The sequence below is a fragment of the Moschus berezovskii genome, chromosome X, assembly GCF_049115385.1.
Source record: "Moschus berezovskii isolate FMDL1 chromosome X, NW_MosBer_1.0, whole genome shotgun sequence".
Lineage (NCBI taxonomy): Eukaryota > Metazoa > Chordata > Mammalia > Artiodactyla > Moschidae > Moschus > Moschus berezovskii.
This window is the reverse complement of record NC_142488.1, coordinates 17,911,059-17,934,843: the sequence shown is the minus strand read 5'-3', so window position 1 is coordinate 17,934,843 and position 23,785 is coordinate 17,911,059. Positions and strand designations below refer to the sequence as shown.

The 23,785-nt window shown below is 39.8% G+C and overlaps 1 protein-coding gene across 3 annotated transcripts in view; it reads right to left on the bottom strand.

The window, feature by feature from the left end:
• Nucleotides 1-8,716: 8,716 nt before the first annotated feature.
• Nucleotides 8,717-23,785, bottom strand: part of CDKL5 (cyclin dependent kinase like 5) — a 181,999-nt gene continuing 166,930 nt past the window's right edge. For 2 of the 3 annotated variants that reach the window (XM_055437908.2, XM_055437909.2), the window contains 4 exons: nucleotides 17,160-17,259; nucleotides 12,762-12,884; nucleotides 11,466-11,585; nucleotides 8,717-9,114 (listed from right to left, as the gene is read on the bottom strand). In XM_055437908.2, coding sequence (XP_055293883.2) covers nucleotides 8,728-9,114; nucleotides 11,466-11,585; nucleotides 12,762-12,884; nucleotides 17,160-17,259 — 730 coding nt within the window. In that variant the 3' untranslated portion in view covers nucleotides 8,717-8,727. The remainder of the gene's footprint in view (nucleotides 9,115-11,465; nucleotides 11,586-12,761; nucleotides 12,885-17,159; nucleotides 17,260-23,785) is intronic. The other variant, XM_088833609.1, reaches the window with a different exon arrangement.

The following is a 23,785-nucleotide window of genomic DNA, read 5'->3' as shown; positions in this document are numbered from 1 at the left end:
ACCTTTACCAAGAATCACCTGACCATAGGGTGAGGGTTTATATTTCTGAACACTCTCTCTATATATATATATGTTTTTGCCACGTCACTTGTGGGATCTTAGTTTCATTGCACCCACAGCAATGAAAGAGCAGAGTCCTAACCACTGGACCACCAGGGAATTTCCCACACTCAATTCTATTCCATTGGTCTATATGTCTATTGTTATTCTAATTCTACATTGTTTTGATTATGGTAGCTTTGTAGTAAGTCTTCAAATTGTAACACATGAGTCTTCCAACTTTGTTCTTCAAGATCATTTTGGCTACTCTGAGTCCCTTGAATTTCCATAATATTGTGAGGATCAGCTTGTCAATTTTTGCAAAGAAGTCAGCTGAGATTTCTTATTGGAAATTGCTCAATACTTCAGAGTTTAATAAACAATGAGATTTGTAAAACATTTATCTGTGATTTGTTTATAACAGCATTTGAATTTCTTACTTCATTTAATTAATGACAGAATGTATAAAAAATAAAACTTTTATTGAAGGACATCTGAAGCCCAACAGAATCTTGCTATTAAAAACATGAACTATGTTTGTAGTACTATTTCTTTCGTGGGGGAAACTTCCAGTTAAAGTATATGGGCTTCCCCTGGCTCAGTGTTAAGGAATCTGCCTACAAATGCAGGAGCCGTACAAGACACGGGTTCAATCCTTGGGTCGGGAAGATTCCCTGGAGGAGGGCATGGCAACCCACTCCGGCATTCTCGCCTGGGAAATCCCAGGACAGAGGAGCCTAGTGGGCTACAGTCCATAGGGTCACAATGAGTTAGACATAACTGAAGCAACTTAGCATTACACACACACACACACACACACACACAGTGACTTGTTTCAATAAAATGCTCTCCTCTCAAATCAGATCAATTACCACCTGATGGGAGATGGAAGGAAGGGTGGTACATGAACTGCCCCATGGCACAAACCCATATCAGTTTCTATACGTGGAAACATAGTGATTGCATAGGATAGCAGTGTTAAAGAGTATAGTCTTAATAGTGAAAGTACTTGGTTTCAAATCCTAGGGTAACGTAAACGCCATAAACCTCAGTTTCCTCATCTACAAATGGGGATACTCTCCACTTTGTTGCCTTCTGAAAAATAAATGTATTAATATAAGTAAAATACTTGGCAATTTGACCAGCCATAGTAAGTGCTATGAACATAAAAAAGTGACAAGCCTCAGTTACTTTGAGTCAATCTACATAAACAGTATAGTTGAAATCATAGGCCATGAGTCTGCATGACACTTGAGAAACTTGGAGTAAAGAATTTGGTGACACAGTTTTGTAAGAAAGTGTTTTAGCTCCATCCTTTGTTTAGAAAGATAAAGAAAGTTGGAGAATATTTACACGTTATCACAAAATTTAAGCTCTCCCCCTCACCCCATTTACTTAGTTGGTCTTCTTTTCCTTAAAGACAAAGCGAGGGCCGGAAATCGGTTGACAAATCGGGTCCCCTGCCTGTTTTTGTAATAAAGCTTTCCTGGAACACAGTCACACCCATTCATTTACATATCGTCTATACTGCTTTTGCACTACAATGGCAGAGTTGCACGGTGAATAGGGTTGAGTAGTCAGAAATCCAATGACTCATAGAGCCTCAAATATTTACTATCTGGCCCTTTACAGAAAAAGTTTGCCAAGCCCCTGTTCCAAAACATGAAGAAATCCTTATTAAGTCATCCACCTTTGCTTCCTCTACGGCACTATGCAGGAAGTTGACATCTTCCCATCTTCCCCAAACTACCAAGTGAGTGTCTAGCAACGTAAAAAGGAGGCAACACTCAAGTGTAAAATAAACCAAAGTTTTCAAAATGCCAGAAGAGGGGAAAAGCTTTATAAATACAAAAAAAATTTATCAACATCAGTAAATAACAGGATTTGCCCTGCTTTACAATAATTTCTGTCCCTTAAACTGATTCCAACTTCAAAGACCCATTATCCTTCATTTGAATTCAAACAAGTTCTTTACAAAGAAGGAATGACTGCGGAGCTGCTTGCTGTTCAAACAAGAGGGACCACAGTGCTCACGATGGGGATGGCCTGGCAATCACATCAGTCAGTGCAAAATCTGCATTTTATTAAAGACATTTGGGAAGGTCCATTCAAAAATACATTGTGCTCAGTAAAAATTAACCATTTCATGCTGATAATTAAGGTTACCACGGAATAGATATTTGTATAATATTTACAGCAACAATAGAAATTTTACAGAAGTTTAGAATGGAATACATGCCAGAAAAAACTTGATAAGATGTACCAACACATGATACAAAGAGTTATATAAACACTTTACAAATGGTTCATAATTAGCTTGTGAGGAATTTAAATATTCAACACTTTAAATTCAGCTTGGATTCAAAAATTAAAAAGGTTAACACCACGTCACACCCTTGCCACAGTACAAAGTATGGAATTACACTTTTTATTATGGATTATAAAGTCTGTGCAATTAAGAATTTCAATTGATTCTTCATCTACCACAACTTTAGATGTTACATCACTCTGGCTTATCCCTATTTTTGTTTTCAGGCACAAGCAGGGTTTTCAAAGTCTCCCTGCCCTGTGTCTTCCCAGATACCCCCTTCAAACTTCCTAGAGATTGAAGAAGCTCAGAATAGTCTTCTAAATATATACAGAATAACTACCTGAATTCAAAATGGCACAAAGCAATTCTTGGAGATAGGAATTAGGGGCAACTATTTTGTTTGGTTTATTTCTGTTGATCAATCCACATTTACATGAGAATTTACTTCTTACAATCACAGCATTAACCCCTCCAGCCTGACTCAAACCAAGGAGGAAACAAGGAGAGGGAAATGGACCAAGTTGACTATAATCAATTGTATATTAATACTTCTAGTGAAAACAGATTTTATACAAGCTTTACTTTCCATTTTGGAAAATCTAAGCTGTGGAGAACTTAAAAGTTCTCCAGAAGGAAAAGCATCATTTTTTTTTTTTTCCTGTGAAACTGAATGTGTTATAATTGGAGCTTTTGACAACTCTGGCAATAAATACTTTAATCCCCCAATGGGGACAAAAGTCAAGGCATCTACCTTTTCTATTCCTGGGTTTTGTCTGATTAGCCCTGAAGCAGAGCACTGGGACAAACTTGTCTATGCCTGAAATGAATCACATCAGGCTTTTGGGAATGTAGAATCCCAAACCAAAGGAAGTCCTGAGGAATTCTTAGCAGTCTGTCAAAATGGAGGGGATGGAGGAACAGATAAGGCCTCTTTCTCCCTGATACTCTGTGCTGGAAGAGTAGCGAACAAGGCAACTTCTAATCTGCATACAACATGGAGACCGATTTTTAAGATTCCAAAGAAGATCAAAATACAACCCAAGGATCAAATGGGGTTCAGAGAGCTTAACCTTGTGGGTAATGAAGGGCCTTAGAAGAGATACCAGTTTTACTGTTGTAGTTCTCTGGCCCTAGAAATCCAACGTGTAGACTATTACAAATTTTTTCTGGCAAAATAAAAGACAAACCTCCCTCAAACTTGGGAGTAAACAGTTAGTGAATGAAAGCACAAGGCAGGTCGTGATTATATTTAATAGCCTATAGGAAATACATAGAAAGGTGGGTCAGTGCCTGGAGTGGAGAAAGGTAGAGTCAGGACCAGGCCAAATGCTGACGTATTAACAAAGCACTATGGGAAATGAATATTCATGTAGTAACTGACTTGGCACAAAATTCTATGACTGTTTATAGTACATTCAGTTACAAAAGAAGAACTAGAATAGAAGAGGGCAGCAGGCCCACAGCTTTCGAGCCACTTTACTACTATCACATTGTGTGTATACAGAAAGACGTTGGGCTCATCCTGTCATGGATTCACTTTCTTGCATTTACTCGTGGTTTCTAAGACAGTATTTTTTAATCCAGCTGAATCAGACCTCAAGATATTCTGCATCTCAGCTGGTCAAGATGCAAAAAGAAGAAATCAGAACCACTTACAAGTTTTTATTTTGTAAGTTGGCCCTTTAAGTCTCTAAGAGAACGTTCTTGTGAGATTCTGACCCTGGGGATTAGCGACAGGACATTTAACATTTGTACTGTCGGTTCTGCAGCCCCTTTTAAAGAAACCATTTTTTTAAACTGCAAATAAGTTTTCTCTGCCTACACACTTTATTAGTGATGAACTGAAGGAGGCAAGGAAATATTTCGTTATTTTCTGAGTTGGTTCAGTGTATCATACCACATTCCCAGTTCACAAAAGGACGAGTCTGTGGATCTTAGTGCTCGCATGGAGCTCAATGTCCTACTATAATGCAGGAGGAAACAAACTTCTAGATATAAAAGCAGTGCTCTTCAGAAAAAATGTTCTGACTGGGAGAGAATATGCAGGTTTCTGAGTCCCAGCTGAGCTCTAGGAATAAGTTGCAATGAGCCATTGCCCTTGCTAAAAGTTGAATCACCACCAGGACCTAGGTGAACAGAAATGGACAGAGCCGTCTACATACTTGAAAAGTAATCCTCTGGCCTTGAAAAAAACTTGCACACTTATGAGTCATTCTCATACACAGCTACAAGAAAATAAATGGCTTTTTTCCTTATTTACTCTAAAAACTAGTTTAAGAAGTGAGGGTACTATGATATTAACTAAGAGGTGCAGGGAAGGAAAAATGGGATAGATAGCATTTCGTAGCAAAGCCCACTAATTTTCAGGATAGGAACATGCTAAACTGGCTAACTCTACACCACAAGGTACTTTATAATACATGACGTGACTAGAAACTAACCAGCATAAATCTGAGCTTAGAATTAAAGTACAACTGCATATGGTGAATCTTAAAGTATGTTTTAAAACAGATTTAACCAAAGCAAACGGCACAAATACTCCTATAACAGCCACATCATGACCACCAACTAAGAGTTTTTTGCTTCTAATTGGTCTGTCATATGCCAATATTTGTAAAGAGTTATTAGATGACTTGAATAGAAAACAAAGACATTTTCTTGTGGGAGATACAGCTAAAGCCACGTATGCCTTTGAACAGTTGGTAAAAATCATGCCAATCTGCCAGGCTGCTGCTTGCTTCTTAAATATAAGCTTCATGGCTCTATGAAAGATTTTCTAAGGATGCTGACCTAGAATTTAAGTTCTCAAACACCTATGAAGTGACTCTGGTCTCTTCCCAAAAGATGCACCTTTTAGCAGGCCCAAGATAATGGAAACAAACAATAGGATTCCAGGGATTCGAGAATGGTGGTAGAAGACTCTTTAAGAGAATGTGACGCTAAAGAATTCATACCTGTAGTCTTGTAGCCTGCAGAGAACCAGGGCTGGGCCACGTTCTGCAGGCAGGTGGGCTTGGAATTCAGGAGAGCAGGATTTCTCAACCTCAGCGCTACTGACATTTGGGGTTGATTCATTCTCTGTCTGTGGGGGGAGGGTCCTGTGCACACAAGATGTTTATAGCATCCCTGGCTTCTACCTACTGGATCCCAGTAGCACACCACCAACCCCAGTTGTGACAATCAAATATGTCTCTGGCCATTGCCAAATGTCCCCAGGAGGCAAAACTGGCCCTGGTTGAGAATTGCTGCTGTAGAGACAACTCACTTGAGCCCCTCAGCATGGAGCACTTGTTGTCTTGGGCTTTGGAGAGGCTAAACCTCTGACTGAGACCAAACAAGGTTCAGTAAAAGTTCATTCAGAACTTCTGAGAATAACAACAAGGATGGTAGTAAAGCAAAGGTAGAAAAACAGTGAAGCAGTTTCTTTGCAAAAGATCAGTGACACTTTCATAAAACAAAGCAATTCATAAGCCTTCATTTGACCTTTTAATCCTTTAGGAAGTTAGGGCAGATAATAGAACATGGATGCCATAAACTTCCCTTCCTAAAGAAAATGCAGACTTTTGAGACTTTTAAGTCCTTAATCTCATCATAGATGGCAATCTTTGTGAGGCCAATAATTCATCAATGGGAGGAAAATGAGTTAAAAGCTAAGAGAGGGCCCATTAGATTTGAGAGAAAACTTTATAATTCCCCTCTGCAAGCAGGAAGAGAATCATGCATGCTAGAAATGTGGATTGGAGTTCACTTACAGCTTACTGAGGTCAATGAAAGTCAGAATGGACAAAAGCTGAGAAGAGGATAAAAGAGCTACCTCAAAAACACTAGTTGAAAACACTGTAGATATTTTCTGGCTCAAATCTGGGAATGTACGAAAAGTATGTATTGACTCTTCATCAGTTAGGTTTACTTTGCTCTAGGTAGAAGGCAATTATTCTAGCCCTTCTTTGAAGAACCATCAGAATATAAATGTTCTGCAAACATCTGAGATCCCAGTGTTAGCAAGGATGAAAACATGGGAAACCAGCCCCTAGGTGACAACGAGCCTCAAATGCCACAGCATGGCAATGTGACTGCGCAATTTCTAAGCGCACAGCACAGTGAGAAGTCTTTCCAGAGGAAAAAATGGAGTTTCTGGTTTGCAAGGGGGAATACAAGGTACAGATCGAGTTTAAAAAAGAAGAGTTACACACCCTTTTAGAGTCATTAGTATTCAGGCAAAAACTGCTAAGGGTCCACGTCACTATATAACTGAGCAGCTGCCTGGAAAAAGCCAGAATTCAGAGCTACTCAGACAGCACTGAACTGGTGAAAGCAGTCAGATATATAAAAAGAATTGAAGAGCATGCAAACTATTGGTTAGAATCAAATTGTTTCAATGATAGTACCCACTTGAGTTTCATTTTAGTGCCTATTACACTTATTAAAATTAAATTAAAAGCACCTTAAAATGACCTCTATATATAATCAATACACATCATTATAGTAGTTACATAAAAATGCAATATGCACACAGTTTAAGCTTCAAAGAAACTAAGACCTTTTTCTTTATAATCTTCATAATCATCAGAGCTATGATTCTTAACATCTTAGGGGAGGGGGAACAGTAACTCAGCACATTTTGATTATAGCTGACTTGATTTAGGGGCTGATACTCTCACAATCCTGGGGCAAGTAATAAATACTGAGAATATCTCTTTGAGGGGTGGGAGGGGATCTTTAAAAATATTATTGCTAAGAGACTACTTCCGAAAATCTAATACACTTGATGAATGACAGTATTGAAGGGGATTTCTGTCAAGGATGGCCCAGGGACATGGGGCTATGCCCCTGTTGGCCAAAGGCCTTGATGATACTTGGGAATAACTTGGGAGTTGAAGGAGATCAAAGGAGGGAAAGGTAAGTCCTGTTCTGGCCACATGTGTGCGTGTGTCTACTGATGTACATGATAACCTTGTTATAAATGGACCATCCCAGGAAGATGAGTACAGCCATTTTCTCTACATCTGGAATTGCTTCAGGAGCCTTCTAATATATTGGAAAGAGCAATAACAAAAAAAAAAAACATTTAGAAACCGAAGTGCCACACAGGTATCTCCCCCATCCTACCAGCCACAAGTCTCCAGTACAGCACGCGGGATTCAGGAGCATAGAGCTGGTATGCAAGATCTGCAGATCGATACCTCTAACAACCTCACAACTAGGAATGTTCACTGGCAAATCTTTGGTCTACACTCTACACTAATGGAAGTAGAAGAGTACATTTTCTCTACAAAGTCCCATGAGTAACCCTGGATCTGTTCTCCCCTCAGGTGCAAGGAACGTCCCTGGACATAAACAGGAGCCAAGTATGTGAGGACGGAGATAGGCCTGCTGTAGTTCTTACTGGCCTAGCCAACTATCTTCCCCTGCAGGTTCGGGAGGAGCTGCTGCATCTCGTCTGCTACCAAGGATCATGTCTAAAAGCTGCTGCTGGGGTCTCAAAGTTGAGCAAGCTTCCTACCATTACACTCCCGTGCAGCCACAATTTCAACTCCCTTGATTAGAAGTATAATACTCACTTCATATCACAAATGTACAAAAATATGGCAGATAGTGTCATAACGATACTTCCTTAAATGATTATATTTATAAAACAGACAGATATTTATCATATATATATTTATATATAGAATAAAATACTCCTGATGCAATATATAAATGTTACTGTTTAGTTTTTATAGAAACTACTGTAGCTGTCCCACTGCTTCACAATGTTCCAAACAGCTCAAAGTAACTTTACATTTAACAGAAAAGGAATGATTATAACAGTACAATATTAATTAATTATAAATAAATGTTACAAACCCTATCAAATATGGAAGTTTAGAAAACAATTTAAGACATACAGTTAGGTCATCCGCTAACCCTTCAAAGGGATACTCTTGGATTACAACAAACCCCACATTTAGTCTAGGTGGAAACAAATCTGTGGTAAGGATATCAGTCAACACCTATTTTTCTATCACTTGCAGTGCCAGAACACACCCTGGCTTTCCCAAGTTCAACGGCGATTGCACTAAAGCTGGAACATAAGGGGGAGAGCCTGGCAAGGATGTCTTCTTCCTCAGTGGCACGCTATGCATTCTCACACAAGACTCGTGGGGACTGGTGATCCCTAAGGAACTCCTGTGGCTCTAAGATCCCTGACTAGCATTTGTGGCCGTGGGGAGCCAGCTGGCCCCACACATACAATATTGCACACACCTTCATAAAGCTGAAAATACTGGCTTACCACTCTGGCCCCGCCCATTTCCCCACCCACCCCACCCACCCCTCCCCTTCTAACTGGATTGTCCCTGTCCCCTCCCACTCCCGCCCCCCTTCTCCAGCACATATTACAAGGCTGTCTCTTTTAAATCATTCAGATTTGGCATTCTGGACCGATTTGTTCTGTTATAAGGGTGCCCATTTGGCCCACTCTTGGCACCCAGCTGTTCAGAGTAGGAAGGCCCCTCTGCGGCACTCCTGGTCACAGAGGACACGTGCCAACCAGGGTCCATCTGACCTGGCAGCTGGAGGGCTGGCCTGCCCTTTGGTGTTGGCTCCTGCCGGATGTTACTGCTCCCGCCAGAGGCCTGGCTCAGAGGGTGAATCCGAATTTCTGAGAAGGAATTTTTGGCTTGTTGAGTTGTTAAGGGCTGGAAGCGGGGGTCTGAGGAAGCCGGGTGATTTGAGGCTGAAGAGAGATGTAACAGCTTGCGCAGTGATTTTAATGGCTGGCTCTGAAAGAAAAGATGAGGGTGCATGTAGAGTTAGTTAGAGTAGACCTGAAAGGTGAGAGGAAATGGGAGTGCAGATCTGAGACGACAGTGTGGAGTTAGGGAGGGTGCGTGTGGGGGAAGAGGGGCCAGTCCAGACTTATCTGTGCTTTTGTTCTTCTTCAGAAAAGATGGGAGTTATTTTTCTTTAACAAAAAAGCTTAGAAATGTAGAAGAAATCTAGAGCTGGTTTGGTGACTGATCCAAAGCTTAGGCACCTTGTATCTGGCTGTACCCCATCTTTACGGGAAGAAGTGGGGAATCTCCTGCACCAACCAGCAAGAAGAAGGGAAAGAAGGGATATGCCTCTCCCTTTGCAGAAGACTTTCTTCTCAACAGCTCCACAGAAAGCTGCTGCTTAGGTTTCACCTGAGAAAAGTCAGCCATTTGACCATATCTAGCTGCAAGAGTTCGGAGAAGGCCACTCCAGTACTCTTGCCTAGAAAATCGCATGGACAGAGAAGCCTGGTGGGCTGCAGTCCATGGGGTTGCTACTAGTCGGACACAACTGAGCAACTTCACTTTCACTTTTCACTTTCACACATTGGAGAAGGAAATGGCAACCCACTCCAGTGTTCTTGCCTGGAGAATCCCAGGGACGGCGGAGCCTGGTGGGCTGCCGTCTATGGGATCGCACAGAGTCGGACACGACTGAAGCGACTTAGCAGCAGCAGCAGCAGCTGCTGCAAGAATTACTGAAAAAATATAACGTTTCAATAGGCAGCAACATACTCTGCTAAAAATTGTATATCCCCTTTTCTTCTTATCTCCTCGATTTTCCCTTGGCATTGCAAAATCCCAATGGTCCCTTTCTGCACTCTAACTTTTTTTGGTTTTCATTATGTTTTGAAGGCACTAAAAATGCCAAGCACAGAGAAATGAGCACAAGCCCTATAGACTCTAAAACACAGTTCACTCACAGGAGGGTTTTGATTCCTAACAGCCTGTCTATTGTGTGCTTGGGGCTGAGGTCCAGGGGGTGTTTCACTGGGAGGGGGACTTAAAGGCAGGAGGAAGGGTCCTCCTCTCCTTTTTGTCAGACTTGACAAGGTCACCACCAGAAGAGGCATGGGAAAGCACCCTGACATTCACGGCCCTCACCGCAGAACCTGACAAATGGGCCACAAGCATCTCTGGCTGTCACTCCTCAAAGGCCTTAAGCCAAGCAGAAGGTTGATAATCTCAAGACACTAAAGATTTGAGGGAAGATGGCACTGAAATCCACGGGCTACTGCCTGAGCACTAACTCAAGGAGAAGTCGCTCCTGGGGAAGTGTCCTCCCCATGGCCATTCCGGAGTCTGTCCAGAAACATTCTGTGGTGCCCATGGTAGGTGGCACTCCCCCCCCCCAGCCTATATACATTACAAGCAGAAAATATAAATGGTTGGGCAAATACGATAGAAATTTAGGGAGCTCTTGTCAGCAGCTCTAAGTAACAGCTTATAGTTAGAGAAAGTAAACAACAAACTTATAAAAACAGAACCTCCTCCTCCAAATCACAGACATCCATGGTCATTTATAGGCAAAAGTAACTTTATGGCCTCTAAAGCTCACAGTTCAGAGGAATAAGAGATTTAGAAAATACTGAATACAATCGAAAACAAGTTAGATTATGTTATTATGCAATACCGAAGATAAACAATATCTTAAAATTTCCAATCAAAATAGTTTGCTTCAAGGAGATAAGACCTCAGTTACATGAAAAATTTATGGATTCAGTATCTGGCTTATATGGCAGGCAAATTATGGCATACAAGCCATATGCAGGGAAATGTGACTACACATACTGTCTAATATGCGATTCCTAATGTGAATGTTTGCCAGTTTTCTATCAAAACTAGTTTAGATTTCAGAAGCGTAAAGAGTCTTCCAAGAAAGTGTATTATATATGGCTTTCAAGGTGTAGTTTGTAGGCAACTACCTTTAATGAACCCTAATGCTCGCACTACCTCCTCTTACCCCCCCTCACATTTTATGGCACGCTTCACTGTTACCACGAATTATTGTTATCTGTGGATTTTCTCTCTCTTCTAGGCTGCAGAGTATTTCTGGGCTGGAGATGTATCTTATTTAGTTCTCCCCTCCCCTCAGGTGAAAACTAATGGAAACTCCCTTTTTTTCCTCATTAGGTCACTAAAGCAAGATTCATCCGGACTCCTAAGATGCATCTGGCTACCACTGAGGGTATATTCTGGGGAGACTCTCAGCCTTGGTGCAACATTGAAAGGCTAAATTTCTCAACCCTGCCCTCTCTTCAGGAGAGACCAGTCACTGTAGAGTCTGAGAGTCTAAGAGTGATGCAGGCACCACTCACTTGGGTCTGTAGATCAGAGATCTTCTCAGTACGCCACTCCTTGGGTCTGCTGCTCGGGGTGCTAGCAGAATGAATGGCTTTCTGTAATGTCAGAAGATCAGGGCCGTCAGAATTGGGCACCTAGAGCAGAATACAGACAAGGATTCAATAAGCACACGTGTAAGCCTCATTAGGATATGCAGCCACACCCAAGAAGAGAATGAAAGCAAATCCAACCAAACCAAAACTCAATCCCCTCCCCTCCAAAGAAAAGACTCGATAAAAAAAGAAATCAAAACTTTCCCAATGTTCACAATGCAAGTGATGCTAGTTAAAGTCTGCTGCCCTCTTAATAATTTTCCCTGCGGTAGGAAAAATTGGCAGATGTCATGCAGCTTTGTTAAACCTCAACCCTTCAAGCATTCCCATGCTGTTAGTTTTAGTCGCTGTAAGAGAGAGCAGTTAAATTGGGCTGTACCAGGAACTGCTGTCGTATCCTCATTCCATATTGCAGTTAGGTTATGAACCAGTTCAATAAAACAAAAACGTGTTTCTGCTGGGAAAATGATCCAAATACTGTGTTTGGTGGTGCCAAAGAAGTTGAGCAGGCTTTCAAGGATAGCGAAGTAAGAAAGTATGGTTTGAATCATATTCCCAAGACACTGCCCAGGAAATCTGGGTCTAGCATTATGCACTATGAAAATGCTGGAAATTTGTGCCACAAATTCCAGATAAATGCAATTGGTCCACTCACCAACTTTGGTGAACACAGGAGAGTAATGCCAAATGCCAAGCAAAAGCCCTGGCCTTCAACTAAGTGACCAGCCAATGCTAGAGCCAGGCAAGGAAAGAGCAAATCACCAACTAACAGAAGCTGTTTTTTCATGGAGCCTGCAAGCTCACTCAATTTGGTCAATTTAACTTGGTTTCAAAGAAACAAACTGCCAACCAAGTGTTAACAAACTTTGTGAGCCAAACGAAAAGACATTTGTTAATTGTAAATGTTAATCAAATTCTTTACAGGAAATAAGGGATTTCATGAATACTGTCTGCCAACAACTGGCTAATTAGACAACCCAAACTAGCCTTTCACTAGTTGGTTTGTTTAATAGCCCTTTATGCTTCAACCTCCTTAACTGATTCAGAAATTCCAGAATGTCAAAGAATTTATATCTCAGTGAATTTATGGAACTGGCTCAGGTACTTAACTAGCACAAAGAGAATATGACCCCATGAAAATAAAAGACATGCTGTTGTCATCAGTAAAACAAGTTTACTGGAGCAGTTTTCAGGGCTACCATACGTAAAAATGGGTACCATGGGTGGAGTGACTACAGGAAGCTTTTTCAAAGAAGAACTATGCTTTAAATGATTCTTTGAATTAAAAAGAGGAAAGAGGGATTTCTTGATGCTTGGATTCTCCCCGTTGGTGGAATCTGTCTGCAATATAAGATACAAATAAACTAATTGCCAAGGAAAAAAAAAAAGTGTTCTTATCGAAAATCCTAGCCCTTGGATGCCCTCAAAGTGTTAAATATTAATAGTCACTGAAAGAATCTCTGTGTTGTGTGTGCATGTAAAGAGGCTTTGTGTCATTTCTCACCTGGACATGAAGATGCCAATCATGTAAATTCAAGACATGCAGAAACTTCTATGTATATAAAGAACCTTTGGACAGGATCAATACCTACAGCAGGAACGTCTCTAGAGGCTTACACACGTATATTCCCATTCAGCTTATAAAACATTTAAGGATTTATTTATTATCAGAAATATAACTGTTATAAAGAATTATGTTTAAAGGGCTATCGAGGAACTTCAATTTTTTCCCAATCGCCAGAGGGGACTTAAGCAACTAAATAATCTCATGTAATCCACATGCCTATTTAGGAAAAAGAAAAAGATACTGCAAACCTTTTTGAAAGTGGTCAACTCTTAAAACTAGAAAACATCACTTGGAAGGGGAATGTATCAATATTGCAGGATTCTACTGTTGAGGAAGAAGCCTGGCTCTACCCTGTGAGAAGTATTCACCCCATGGAAAATAGCTGGCACGATGCAGAATATGCCACAAAAGTAAAGAAAAAGAAAGTTCAATCTTCAAACTGAAGCATGATTACCAGTTGAGATGCTAACTAACTAGGGTACAATTACCAAGTTGGCAAAGTCACCATATGCTCTGAGGGCTTATGTAACTGTCTGAATGTGGAACTGAAGCCAGATTTCCCAAGGTGGCTTCCAGATTTGCTTGAGTCAAAGCAGGCACCTTTACAATACTGAATGATTTTTTGGCATGACTTTACCCTGTTTTGGATATTTCAATTGTCAGAGCACCAGAATGTCTGTGAAGGTTAAGATCATCTTTTACTGGTGTGTCTGAAAACACTCAAGAAAAACAGCCCATAAGGTTTTCCTGTTCCCAAGACAGGGATCTGTGAAGAGTTTAACTTGTGTGGTTAAGGAGGCCACAGGAGAGCCCTCAGATATGTGTATGTATGACTGATTCATTTTGTTACTACAGCAGAAAGTAACACAACACTGTCAATGAACTATACTCCAATTAGAAAAAAATAAATAAAATAGAGAAGCAACAAGGATATTGTACAGCACAGAAAATTCTAGCCATTATCTTATAATAACTTTTAATTCAGTGTAAACTGCAAAAATACTGAATTGCTATGCTATACACCTGAAACTAATATAATATTGTAAGTCAATTATATTTCAATTAAAAAATTCACATTAAAAAAAGCATTCTCAGGAACAAGTAGTAGGAGGCGCTCCACACCTCCTGGTGGGACCCTGGCAGGGACTGAGCTGGGCCTGCTATCCAGCAGAACCCACCTCTGGCTCTCCAAACTGACTGCAGCTTCAGGCAGGTCACAACTTGCCTGGGCAGTTCCTATATCAGCAAAATAAGGGGGTTAAACTAGATTTAAGATCCAGAGACTTCTCTCAGTGCACTGGGTATCAGGTTTCCATTTTGTTCAATCTTGGGCAAAGGCCACAATGCTTTAAGTCCTTCAAAGTTCATTTACCTAGGTTTCCTTTTGCTGAGTTCTAGTGAGCAAAGAAAAGTTGAATTTAATTCTGTTCCAATGCTCATCTGAAGGAGGCAGTTACCACAATATCAAGCTTGGGACCCTGTGGTCTGCCAGGAAATACTACACTGAGTGCTCTTTGGAAATCTTACTTCAGATATCAAAGTCCTTTAAACATTTTCTCTCCTATTTTAATTTTAAAAAAATGCAGAGTTATAAACAACTTTTGGTTTGGAAGGCTGAAGTCATTGTGACCTGTGCAGAGATAATTTGCAGTTACTTTACATATCAAAAATGAAAAGTATGAAATCCTGAAACAAGTAAGTTCAAGTGAAGAAAGAGTATGTTAGAGAATAGTAAATATCCTATTTACCCTAACCTACACTATTTATACATATAAAATTCGAACCAGATCCTGAGTAACAGTCAACATGTACACACATGACTCATGCCATGGTGAGCCACAGGTTTAATGCTGGTCTAAGGCAGACATCAAAAGCTAAATCTATACACAAAAACACCTTCAATTCCCGTGTCTTGCTGCTGCTGCTGCTAAGTCACTTCAGTCGTGACCGACTCTGTGTGACCCCATAGATGGAAGCCCACCAGGCTCCCCCGTCCCTGGGATTCTCCAGGCAAGAACACTGGAGTGGGTTGCCATTTCCTTCTCCAATGTGTGAAAGTGAAAAGTGAAAGTGAAGTCGCTCAGTCGTGTCCGACCCTTAGCGACCCCACGGACTGCAGCCTACGAGGCTCCTCCATCCATGGGATTTTCTAGGCAAGAATACTGGAGTGGCTTGCCATTGCCTTCTCCGCCTGTGTCTTGCTACTTCCACTTAATCAACACCACAATGGCTAGGGGCCTGAGGTTAAGAACCAAAACAATCTCTAAATAATAACAGTGGTTAGGAGGAGGTAATCTAAATTTAATATTCATGATGCATAAATATGTTCCACAGATAATAAAAGTTTTATTAGCACTGTACATATTTTAAGCCTCACTACTTCAAATCAGGTCTATTTTGTTCATCTGGTTTAAACAACATATGTAGTTAATATGTGACTAAGCGACATCTTGATTGGACCTTCTACTTTAAGTGAGTTTCAGTTAGAAATGTAGCCAGCTTTTTTTTTAAATGAACATTTCAGAAATATTATAAGCCATTAACATGAAGATAATAAAATCTGTGTAGTAACATACATACTGTGTGTATGTGTGACAGAAACACTATTAGAAAGCCAGAATACAAGACTGTACTAGAATGACTACTATTATTTAAAGCAAACTAAAAACCACCTTCTTTCCATAAACATATGCACAGGCTAAAAAGCTAGGAGGAAATACACCAAAATCCTAATACTAGTTGTGATAGGGTGGTAAGATTGGAAATTATCATTTTTTAATCAATTTTTCTGACCTTTTTTCCTAATGAGTTCATATTTATATTATAATGGCACCATAAATTTAACAAACAAGTAAGATAAATGACCCCATGGACTGTAGCCTACCAGGCTCCTCCATCCATGGAATTTTCCAGCAAGAGTACTGGAGTGGGTTGCCATTTCCTTCTCCAGGGTATCTTCCTGACCCAGGGATTGAACCCAGGTCTCCCTCATTGCAGGCAGACGCTTTACCATCTGAGCTACCAGGGAAGCCCAGTAATCTAGAAAGGCCTTTATCAAATCCTTACTTCAAATTTATTCTTTGTTACTATCATCCCACCATTACTTACCATTGAGTCATAATCCTAGACTTTTCAAAATGGAACAGACCTCAGAAAAACTGAGTCTAATCTATTCATCTTAAGAGATGAAATCAATGAAGTCCATCTGAGTAGGTCATTTTGATTATGCCTTTTTCCTTTTTAAGTAAGTGAGAGTCAATCATGTGTGAAGTAAAACTAGAAACAAAATAATTAAAAATAGCTGACTCAACCCTGTCTAGTCTCAAAGGTGTCATAAAGCAAAGCACGCCTCATGTGGTGAAGACGTTCTCACTGGCCTGGAGGCCTGGCTTCTCCATGTGTTCTCAAGTCACTAACCAGCAGAATCCATGCCTGGTTCAGTGATATGACATGCATGCTTTCATGCAGCCAGCCCTAGGTTCAGGTGGAGGGCTCTCAGGAGATGAGACTCATTCCATTTCCCAGTTCAATCACAAGATAAACACGTCCTCCTACTAAAGCAAGCCCTGAAATGTCAAATGCTAGCTCCTCTCTGTGACTAGGCAGCCCAGAAATGCAACATGGGAATCAGATAACCAGCCAGGGGAGAATAATGAATGATGGTTAGTTAAGAATTCTAAGATTTAAACACAAACCAAAACCATTTCCTAAATTTTCACATATCTTTAACCCTCAGAGAGAAATAAATCCTGAAGGTTCATAACTTTTACATGAATATAAATCCATATGGATAAGGTGTTTACTGAAAGAGGGTTAAAGCCTTCTCTTTCATCCAAATTAAATTTCTTCTATTCCTAGAGGTTCTGTTGAATCTAGAAAGGGCTCTGTGAGTGGAGGAAGTTGTATAGAATTTGAGAAAGAAACATATAAAGTATATGCATATCAAGTATCAGTAAGAAAATAATTCACTTTGATTGCCATGTACAAAGATCCCACAGACTAATGTAGACTCGTATGCCACTGTAAATAGAAATTGGCCATTTACTTACTGTTTGAGATTTCTTCTTTTTCTTTTTCATTGACCTGAAAAAACCTTGTTTTTCCTTTTCCTTGAGTTGTTCAGAATGACTAATGTTTTCAGGACTTTTCCTAAATGGGAAGACATTTTTATCATATTGATCTTTCAATCATTCCCCTACTATTATATGACAAATATAATGAAGATTAAAAATGCATGACACCAGGTTCAAATAGTCATGAAGAATCAAGCACATAGGTAAAGAACTTCTAAAAAGCACAGAAGGAACTGAATATCATGAAGCATGGTTAATGATTAGCCTTTGGCAAAGGCTCAGTTGAACTAGCAATTTGAACATTATTACAAATGATCTGTAACTATGCTACAGGACCATTTTCATGCTGTTGAAAACCTCAGGATTAGAGAGCTTGAAAAGCACACGTTTGAAGGATGCCTTTTCTGTATCCCTCCAAGGGAAACAAAAACATTTTCAGTATCTTCATTTTTCCATTTACCTTTTAAAAACCAGCTTAACAAGTTCATTATTAGTGGCTTACCAAGGTACTGAACATTAAAAAAAAAAAAAAAATCAATGCTGCTACAGAAACCTTATAAATAAAAGTAAAAATTGCCTGAAACTGGAAAATACCTTTATGAAAATTTTATATCTATGTATCAAAACTAAATAAAAAGTAGATAAGGTAAGAAAAAATAGAGATAGGATAATGCATTAATACAAAGCACTCTTTTGGGAAAAAAGCTTCTGACTTAAAATAACGACTTTAAGCTTTGTGTCACTGACACCACCAGGTATTTTCATACAAATAGGAGGCGTTAAAAGAGAGCAAACAAGCCACTGGCCCCAAGAAGTTGACTACTTATATGTTAACAGAGGCCCTATGTTACTTAATTTAATTTATGGTCTTAAGAACAACTGGAATGGTGTCATTCTTGAAAAAGGCACATTCCATGGGCCCTAGTTTGAATCTGAACATCTAGATGACTGTAGAAAACCATTTTCTCAAATCACTGAATTCCTTCTATTAGCTATTCCCTAAAATCAAGAGTAGAATCTTTAAAGGTGATGGAATTCATTCATATTTATGGTTTTAGAGTACTGAACAGTGAAGTTACTAGCCCATCTAAAATATATGAGCAAACCAGCATCCTTTACTTGATTAAATCTATGCGAAGGCAGAAAACATTTATATAATCTATTACAGATCCACATGATAGAAAACACCATGAAGCTATTTTTAAAATCACACTGTCACAGAATTTTCACTAATATGAAGGAATATTTCAACTAATATTTCAACTAATGAGCCCAACTATATATTTTTTAAAGTCATATATGTGTATATATACACAAATTTTTTATAAAGCATAGAGAAATTAAAAAAAATCTTAGCAGTTATTTCTGGGTAGTAGGATTATTGGTGATTTGTTGTTACTTCTTTTTAATTTCAACAACAAACATGGACTAAAAATATAACAAAAAGGTTTACAGAACAGAAAATTCATTTGAAAAGCCAAGAACTTAAGATCAAAGACCACAAAGGAAACAATTTAGAGACAGAGACAAACCGACAAAAAACAAGAAGTAAAAACCATGACTGTTTGAAGGAGCAAGGGTCATTCGTTCTTAAGTGTTTAGCCTAAAAGTTAATGGGAATACCAAGGAAGTAAAAACATGTACTGTAGCCTCAAGTGTTCCTGAAACTCATTAGGAACTACAATTTTAAACCTCATTGAGAGTTTCAAGCTCTGAAGTTAAAGTTTCATAATACAACACATCCCCTAATGACAGACTGGGCTTATTTGGTCAAAGTTTCTTATGACAAGTACTTTTGAGATTAAGGAGATGAAACCTTTGGATAGGGGTCTAAAGACAGACTGCCCTTAACTAAATTCCAGGCCACAGCATTCAGTTATGTGAGGGTTCTAGGAAACATAGCAGAACAGCATAAGTAGTTGCTGGAAACACAAAAGCACCACTCTTAGAACTGAAAGAGGGTAGTCTTTCCCTTCTCCAGGGGATCTTCCCAACCCAGGGGTTGAACCCAGGTCTCCCGCATTGTGGGCAGATTCTTTACCAGCTGAGCCACCAAGGAAGCCCAAGAATACTGGAGTGGGTAGCCTATCCCTTCTCCAGCAGATCTTTCCAACCCAGGAAACGAACTGGGGTCTCCTGCACTGCAGGTGGATTCTTTACCAAACTGAGCTATCAGGGAAGCCTGAAAGAAACCTCAGAGAGCATCTAATCTAACCAGTAATACTATTTTTAACAATTTGTAACTTCCAGAAGTTAAAGCATTATATGCTTATGATACAGCTCATGTCCTTCCATACTGGGGTCTGCACATAACCTAGAAGCACAGCAGAGTATTTAGGTTAATGGGAAGAAGTTTTTACTAATCAGAATTAAAGTATGACAAAATCTCAATGGTCTGCTGAGGGTCAGTAATTAAAGTGCTTTCTGCCAACTGAGGAAATCTTTAAGGGGGCCACATTCATCATGACCACATCCTCATGATGGGAACAGGCGTTACTACAAGAATGTTAATATTGGCATGAGATGAAGGGAAGGCTTGATACACCAGCCCTAGGAGGAAGAAGACTGTCCAATAAAATGAAAAGTGAGAGTATGGGGGTGATGCGGGGACAGTACTGCAAAAGAAGGAGGAGCAGGACAAAAAGCTCGGTGTTTGCAATTCCTTGTGTCCCCAAATCACAGATGACGAATCAAAGACTCTCCGCAGGGTCTCTTCAGAGGCACTGGATAAACTAGAGTCCAGGGAAAGGGGAATAATGAGGAAAGTATCCTCAAACTGGAGCCATGGAGAGGCAGTGGGGTCAAGATCCAGGTGGGAAAAGATTCCAGGGGCCAAAATAAAAAAGAAAAAGAAATTACCCTTGAATTAGAGGATGAAAGCTAGGAGTAAAGTGTGAGTGTGCATGCATCACAAAAAGAAAGACACAAAAGGAAGTCAGAGAGAAAGAAAGAGTGCCAGTGGGGCAGGGAGGGAGACAGAGAGAGAAAAGACAGAGAGAGGGAGAAGCTACACTGAAACATACACATACAGAGAATTAACAGAGAAATCCAAGGGAGAAAAACCTGCAAGAAAGACTCAGGGATTGAGAGAAGCTGCCCGGAACTCAGGCACCTATAAAGCTGTGTGCTGTACAAATGAATGAAAAAAAGGACTTGAACATTTATAACCAGTACTGCACCCAATGGGTAAGAGTGAGCCCCGTGACTTAATCTCACTTGTGAATTCTGGACCCTGTTATTGATTCTACCTCATTTGGTCAACAGTTGTGTGCTGAGCTGAGCAAACTAACTATACAGGCATCAGAGGAGCAACACAAGAAAAGGGCAAATGGTGATTACCTAAGTCTCAGGGACAGGAGCCCTGAGAAGGTCCACTCAGCTGTCACTTGGCATATTATCCAGGGCTGAAAACACAGCAGGGGGTGGGGTGAGGGTGGGGGGTGCAGCAAGCATGATGTGGGGAAGAATATATGTATATGTGTGTGGGCGGGGGCAGAAGAGGGGTGGGTAACAATAACCGTCTCCTTCCTGAATAGTCATGGCACTCAAACATTATCTAATAGAACAGCTATTTCCATAAGGGGTTAAAAAGAAAGATTATTCAAAAGAAACACCTAAAAAAAGGAAGGAATGAAAACCAACTACATCAAATCCAATCAACATTTACAGAGTACTCTGTATGTGCCAGGATCAGTGTTAGGTGTTGGAGATACAGAGAAAAACTAAAACAAGGGGTGTGACCTAAAGCTGCTCACAGACTCAAGGCAAGCGACCCACCAGTTAGACAGAAGGCCAGGGAGCTCCATTATAATCCCCTCAAGAGCAGCAGTGAGAAGCTGCATCAAAGAGAAGCTGGCTGTGACACTTTCCCTGTCACCTCCCTTCCCCTGCCAGTGTGACTAGGGTCGGTTAGCTAATGTCTGAGGGTAGAAAGTCAGGGACTAATTCTATAGGAATAATTCTGTGCATTATAATGACAATAAAGGACACCAATGCATTCATAACTTTACAAGAAGAGAAAGCCTGGGATTGTGCAAGTGAGTGACAGCAATTTTTCACTTAACTACTGGGATTTCTAATTAATTTGGTTTATTATTTAAGTGTCAATTTTTAACCCAATTTTGACAGCAGTCTTTCTAAACACTTGTCTTTTCATGGAAAGTAAAAGCAGCCTATTTTAAAGATATATACTCTACTTGGATATCTACTCTATGTATGAAACCATAACGACCAGAAATGACTTTCCCTTTAGAGCATTAGAAAAGTCAAACGACCTCTCTTCTGTCTACAGTTACTGTTGAGGATCCTTCTCTCTCTGCACACCGTCTTATTACCTGGGATTATTTCTTGACTGACAGCCTCAGTGCCAACTGAGAGAACTCAACATAGAAGAAGAATAGGTAGGCTCACAGGGAGGGTGAAGGTGTTTTCCCATTACTAAAGATGATCAATTGACCGTATTAACCCTATTTTTGTTGTTCTGAAATGTTTTGGCTTATCTCCCAGTTCTTAACTGGATTCTGGACAGTTGAGATGGCCAGAATAACAGCTCTGCATATTATACTACACTATCATTTTAAAGTATGATACAGTAGCTTTACTTTTCTGTTGCAAGAAATGTGTGCCCTGTACAAACATCCCCTTCTCCAAAGAAATGTAAAGTACTAACAAGGAGAAACAGACTGCCCTTAGGACAGTGATATTTAGGAACAGCAATTCACTATGTCACCATGGCAAGGCTCATTCATGTTTTTGTAAAAGTTATCAAATGGCATTCTCTCAAATATAAATATGGTGAACCAATGAGAGATCTTGCTCAAGAAAAAAATCCAAGACAAGTCAAGCTTAATGGATGACTTAGACTAAGTTGGATGGGATGCATGGGGGAGAAGTATCATAGCAGCACTATCATGAGGGGCAGGAAGAACAAAAGAATATATCTAATTCCTCCCTGGAAATTCTGGAATTCTCTCAAACTTCATAATAGCAATATCAGATGACTTGATGAAGACCTGTCTAAAGTTTAGCATCCCAACTATGCCTCTAATTCTTTTCAAAACAATTGTTCTTAGGTTTCTACACATATCCAGGTCTACTTAAACTGATTATCAAAAAAGTCAGAAATAATATGCTGTTAAGACTGTGGATCCCACATTTAGATGTAGTTTTGATCTGACCTATCTAATTTTCATTCATGCTAATCTGTAATCAACGCTCTTCTAAACCATCACCACTTCATCATGCAATGACCAAGATGAAACACAATTCCTTCTGTGTTCTCACAACTTAGACACTATTCTCACAGCTTGTCAAAACCACTTGAAAACTGTCAATATCGGTAACTGGAGTTGTACCTGTGCTCTCCAGTTAATGTGTAGATCTTATTTAAGTTATGGAGAAAGAACTCATAGAAGTTCCTCAGTAAAGTAAGTGGAGAGGAGACACCTGGTAAGTCATACTGAAGTTAGAGAACATCATTGGTAAAAACTGCTGGTGTTAACATTAACAAGGCACAACGGTGCCAGGCACTGCTCTAGAGGCTTTTGATGTTTTACTTCATTTAATGATCATATATCCTGGATGAGGGAAGTGCTATTCTTAGCCTATTTTATAGACAAGGAAACTGAGGGACAGAGAGCTTAAGCTCACATGGCCAAAAGTTGACACTAGTCAAGATATATCATTTCCAGAGATATCTCAGAGTCTAACCTCTGAGTCACTAATGTTAAAACTCATTTTATAAATAAGGCGATAAATATAAAATGTGCTTATAAAAGAAAAAGTATTTATAGCTTTAAGAAAACCATTTTTTTAATTGTAAAAATAAGTTATTTTCCCTATATGGCACGGTAACACTGAAATCTTGATATTACTCTGCCAACAGGGTCCAAACTGTATGAATTCTGGCAATAAACAGCAGAGACAAAATCTGACAGATTGGTCTCATTCTCAATTCAGTGCATTACAGTGAAGCACCATTTTAGTCTCTTGGTGGAGAACTTAATAGCCCTATGAAAAATATATAAATACCCCTCACACCTAGATTCTGGGAAGTCTTTCTGGGCAGCTGAGACTATAAAGTCTACATTATTAAAAATACAGTCCTTACCCCCCACACAAAATCTGCTAATGAGACTTGATATGTGTTATAATTCTCTCCTTAAATTTTTATTACACATGACACAAAGATTAAAGGATAAGCAATATTGGCACATCATTTTGTCCTCTGACTACCAGTATATTTTTGTGGTACACAAATGGTTGTTCTGTTATTTCTCTTTTCACCCTGAATGAAAGTCAGGTAGCACAGAAGTAAAAGACACGAACTTTAGAGTCAGAACCCATCTGGGTCTAGATCCCAGCTCCCTCCTCCCTGGTACTTGCTGTCTAGCACCAGGCAGGCTCCTTACCTTTTCTAAGCTGCAGTTTCCTCATCTGGAGAGGAAAGGCTACCCTACTTCAAAGGCTGATTGTGAGAACTGAGTGAGACACTGCACACCAAGGGCTAAGCAAAGTGTCTCCTACCTGATTCAACAGCAACAAGCAGAGAAGACGGCAAAGGATGTCAATCATGTCAGAGGACGACGATGGAAGACTTATGA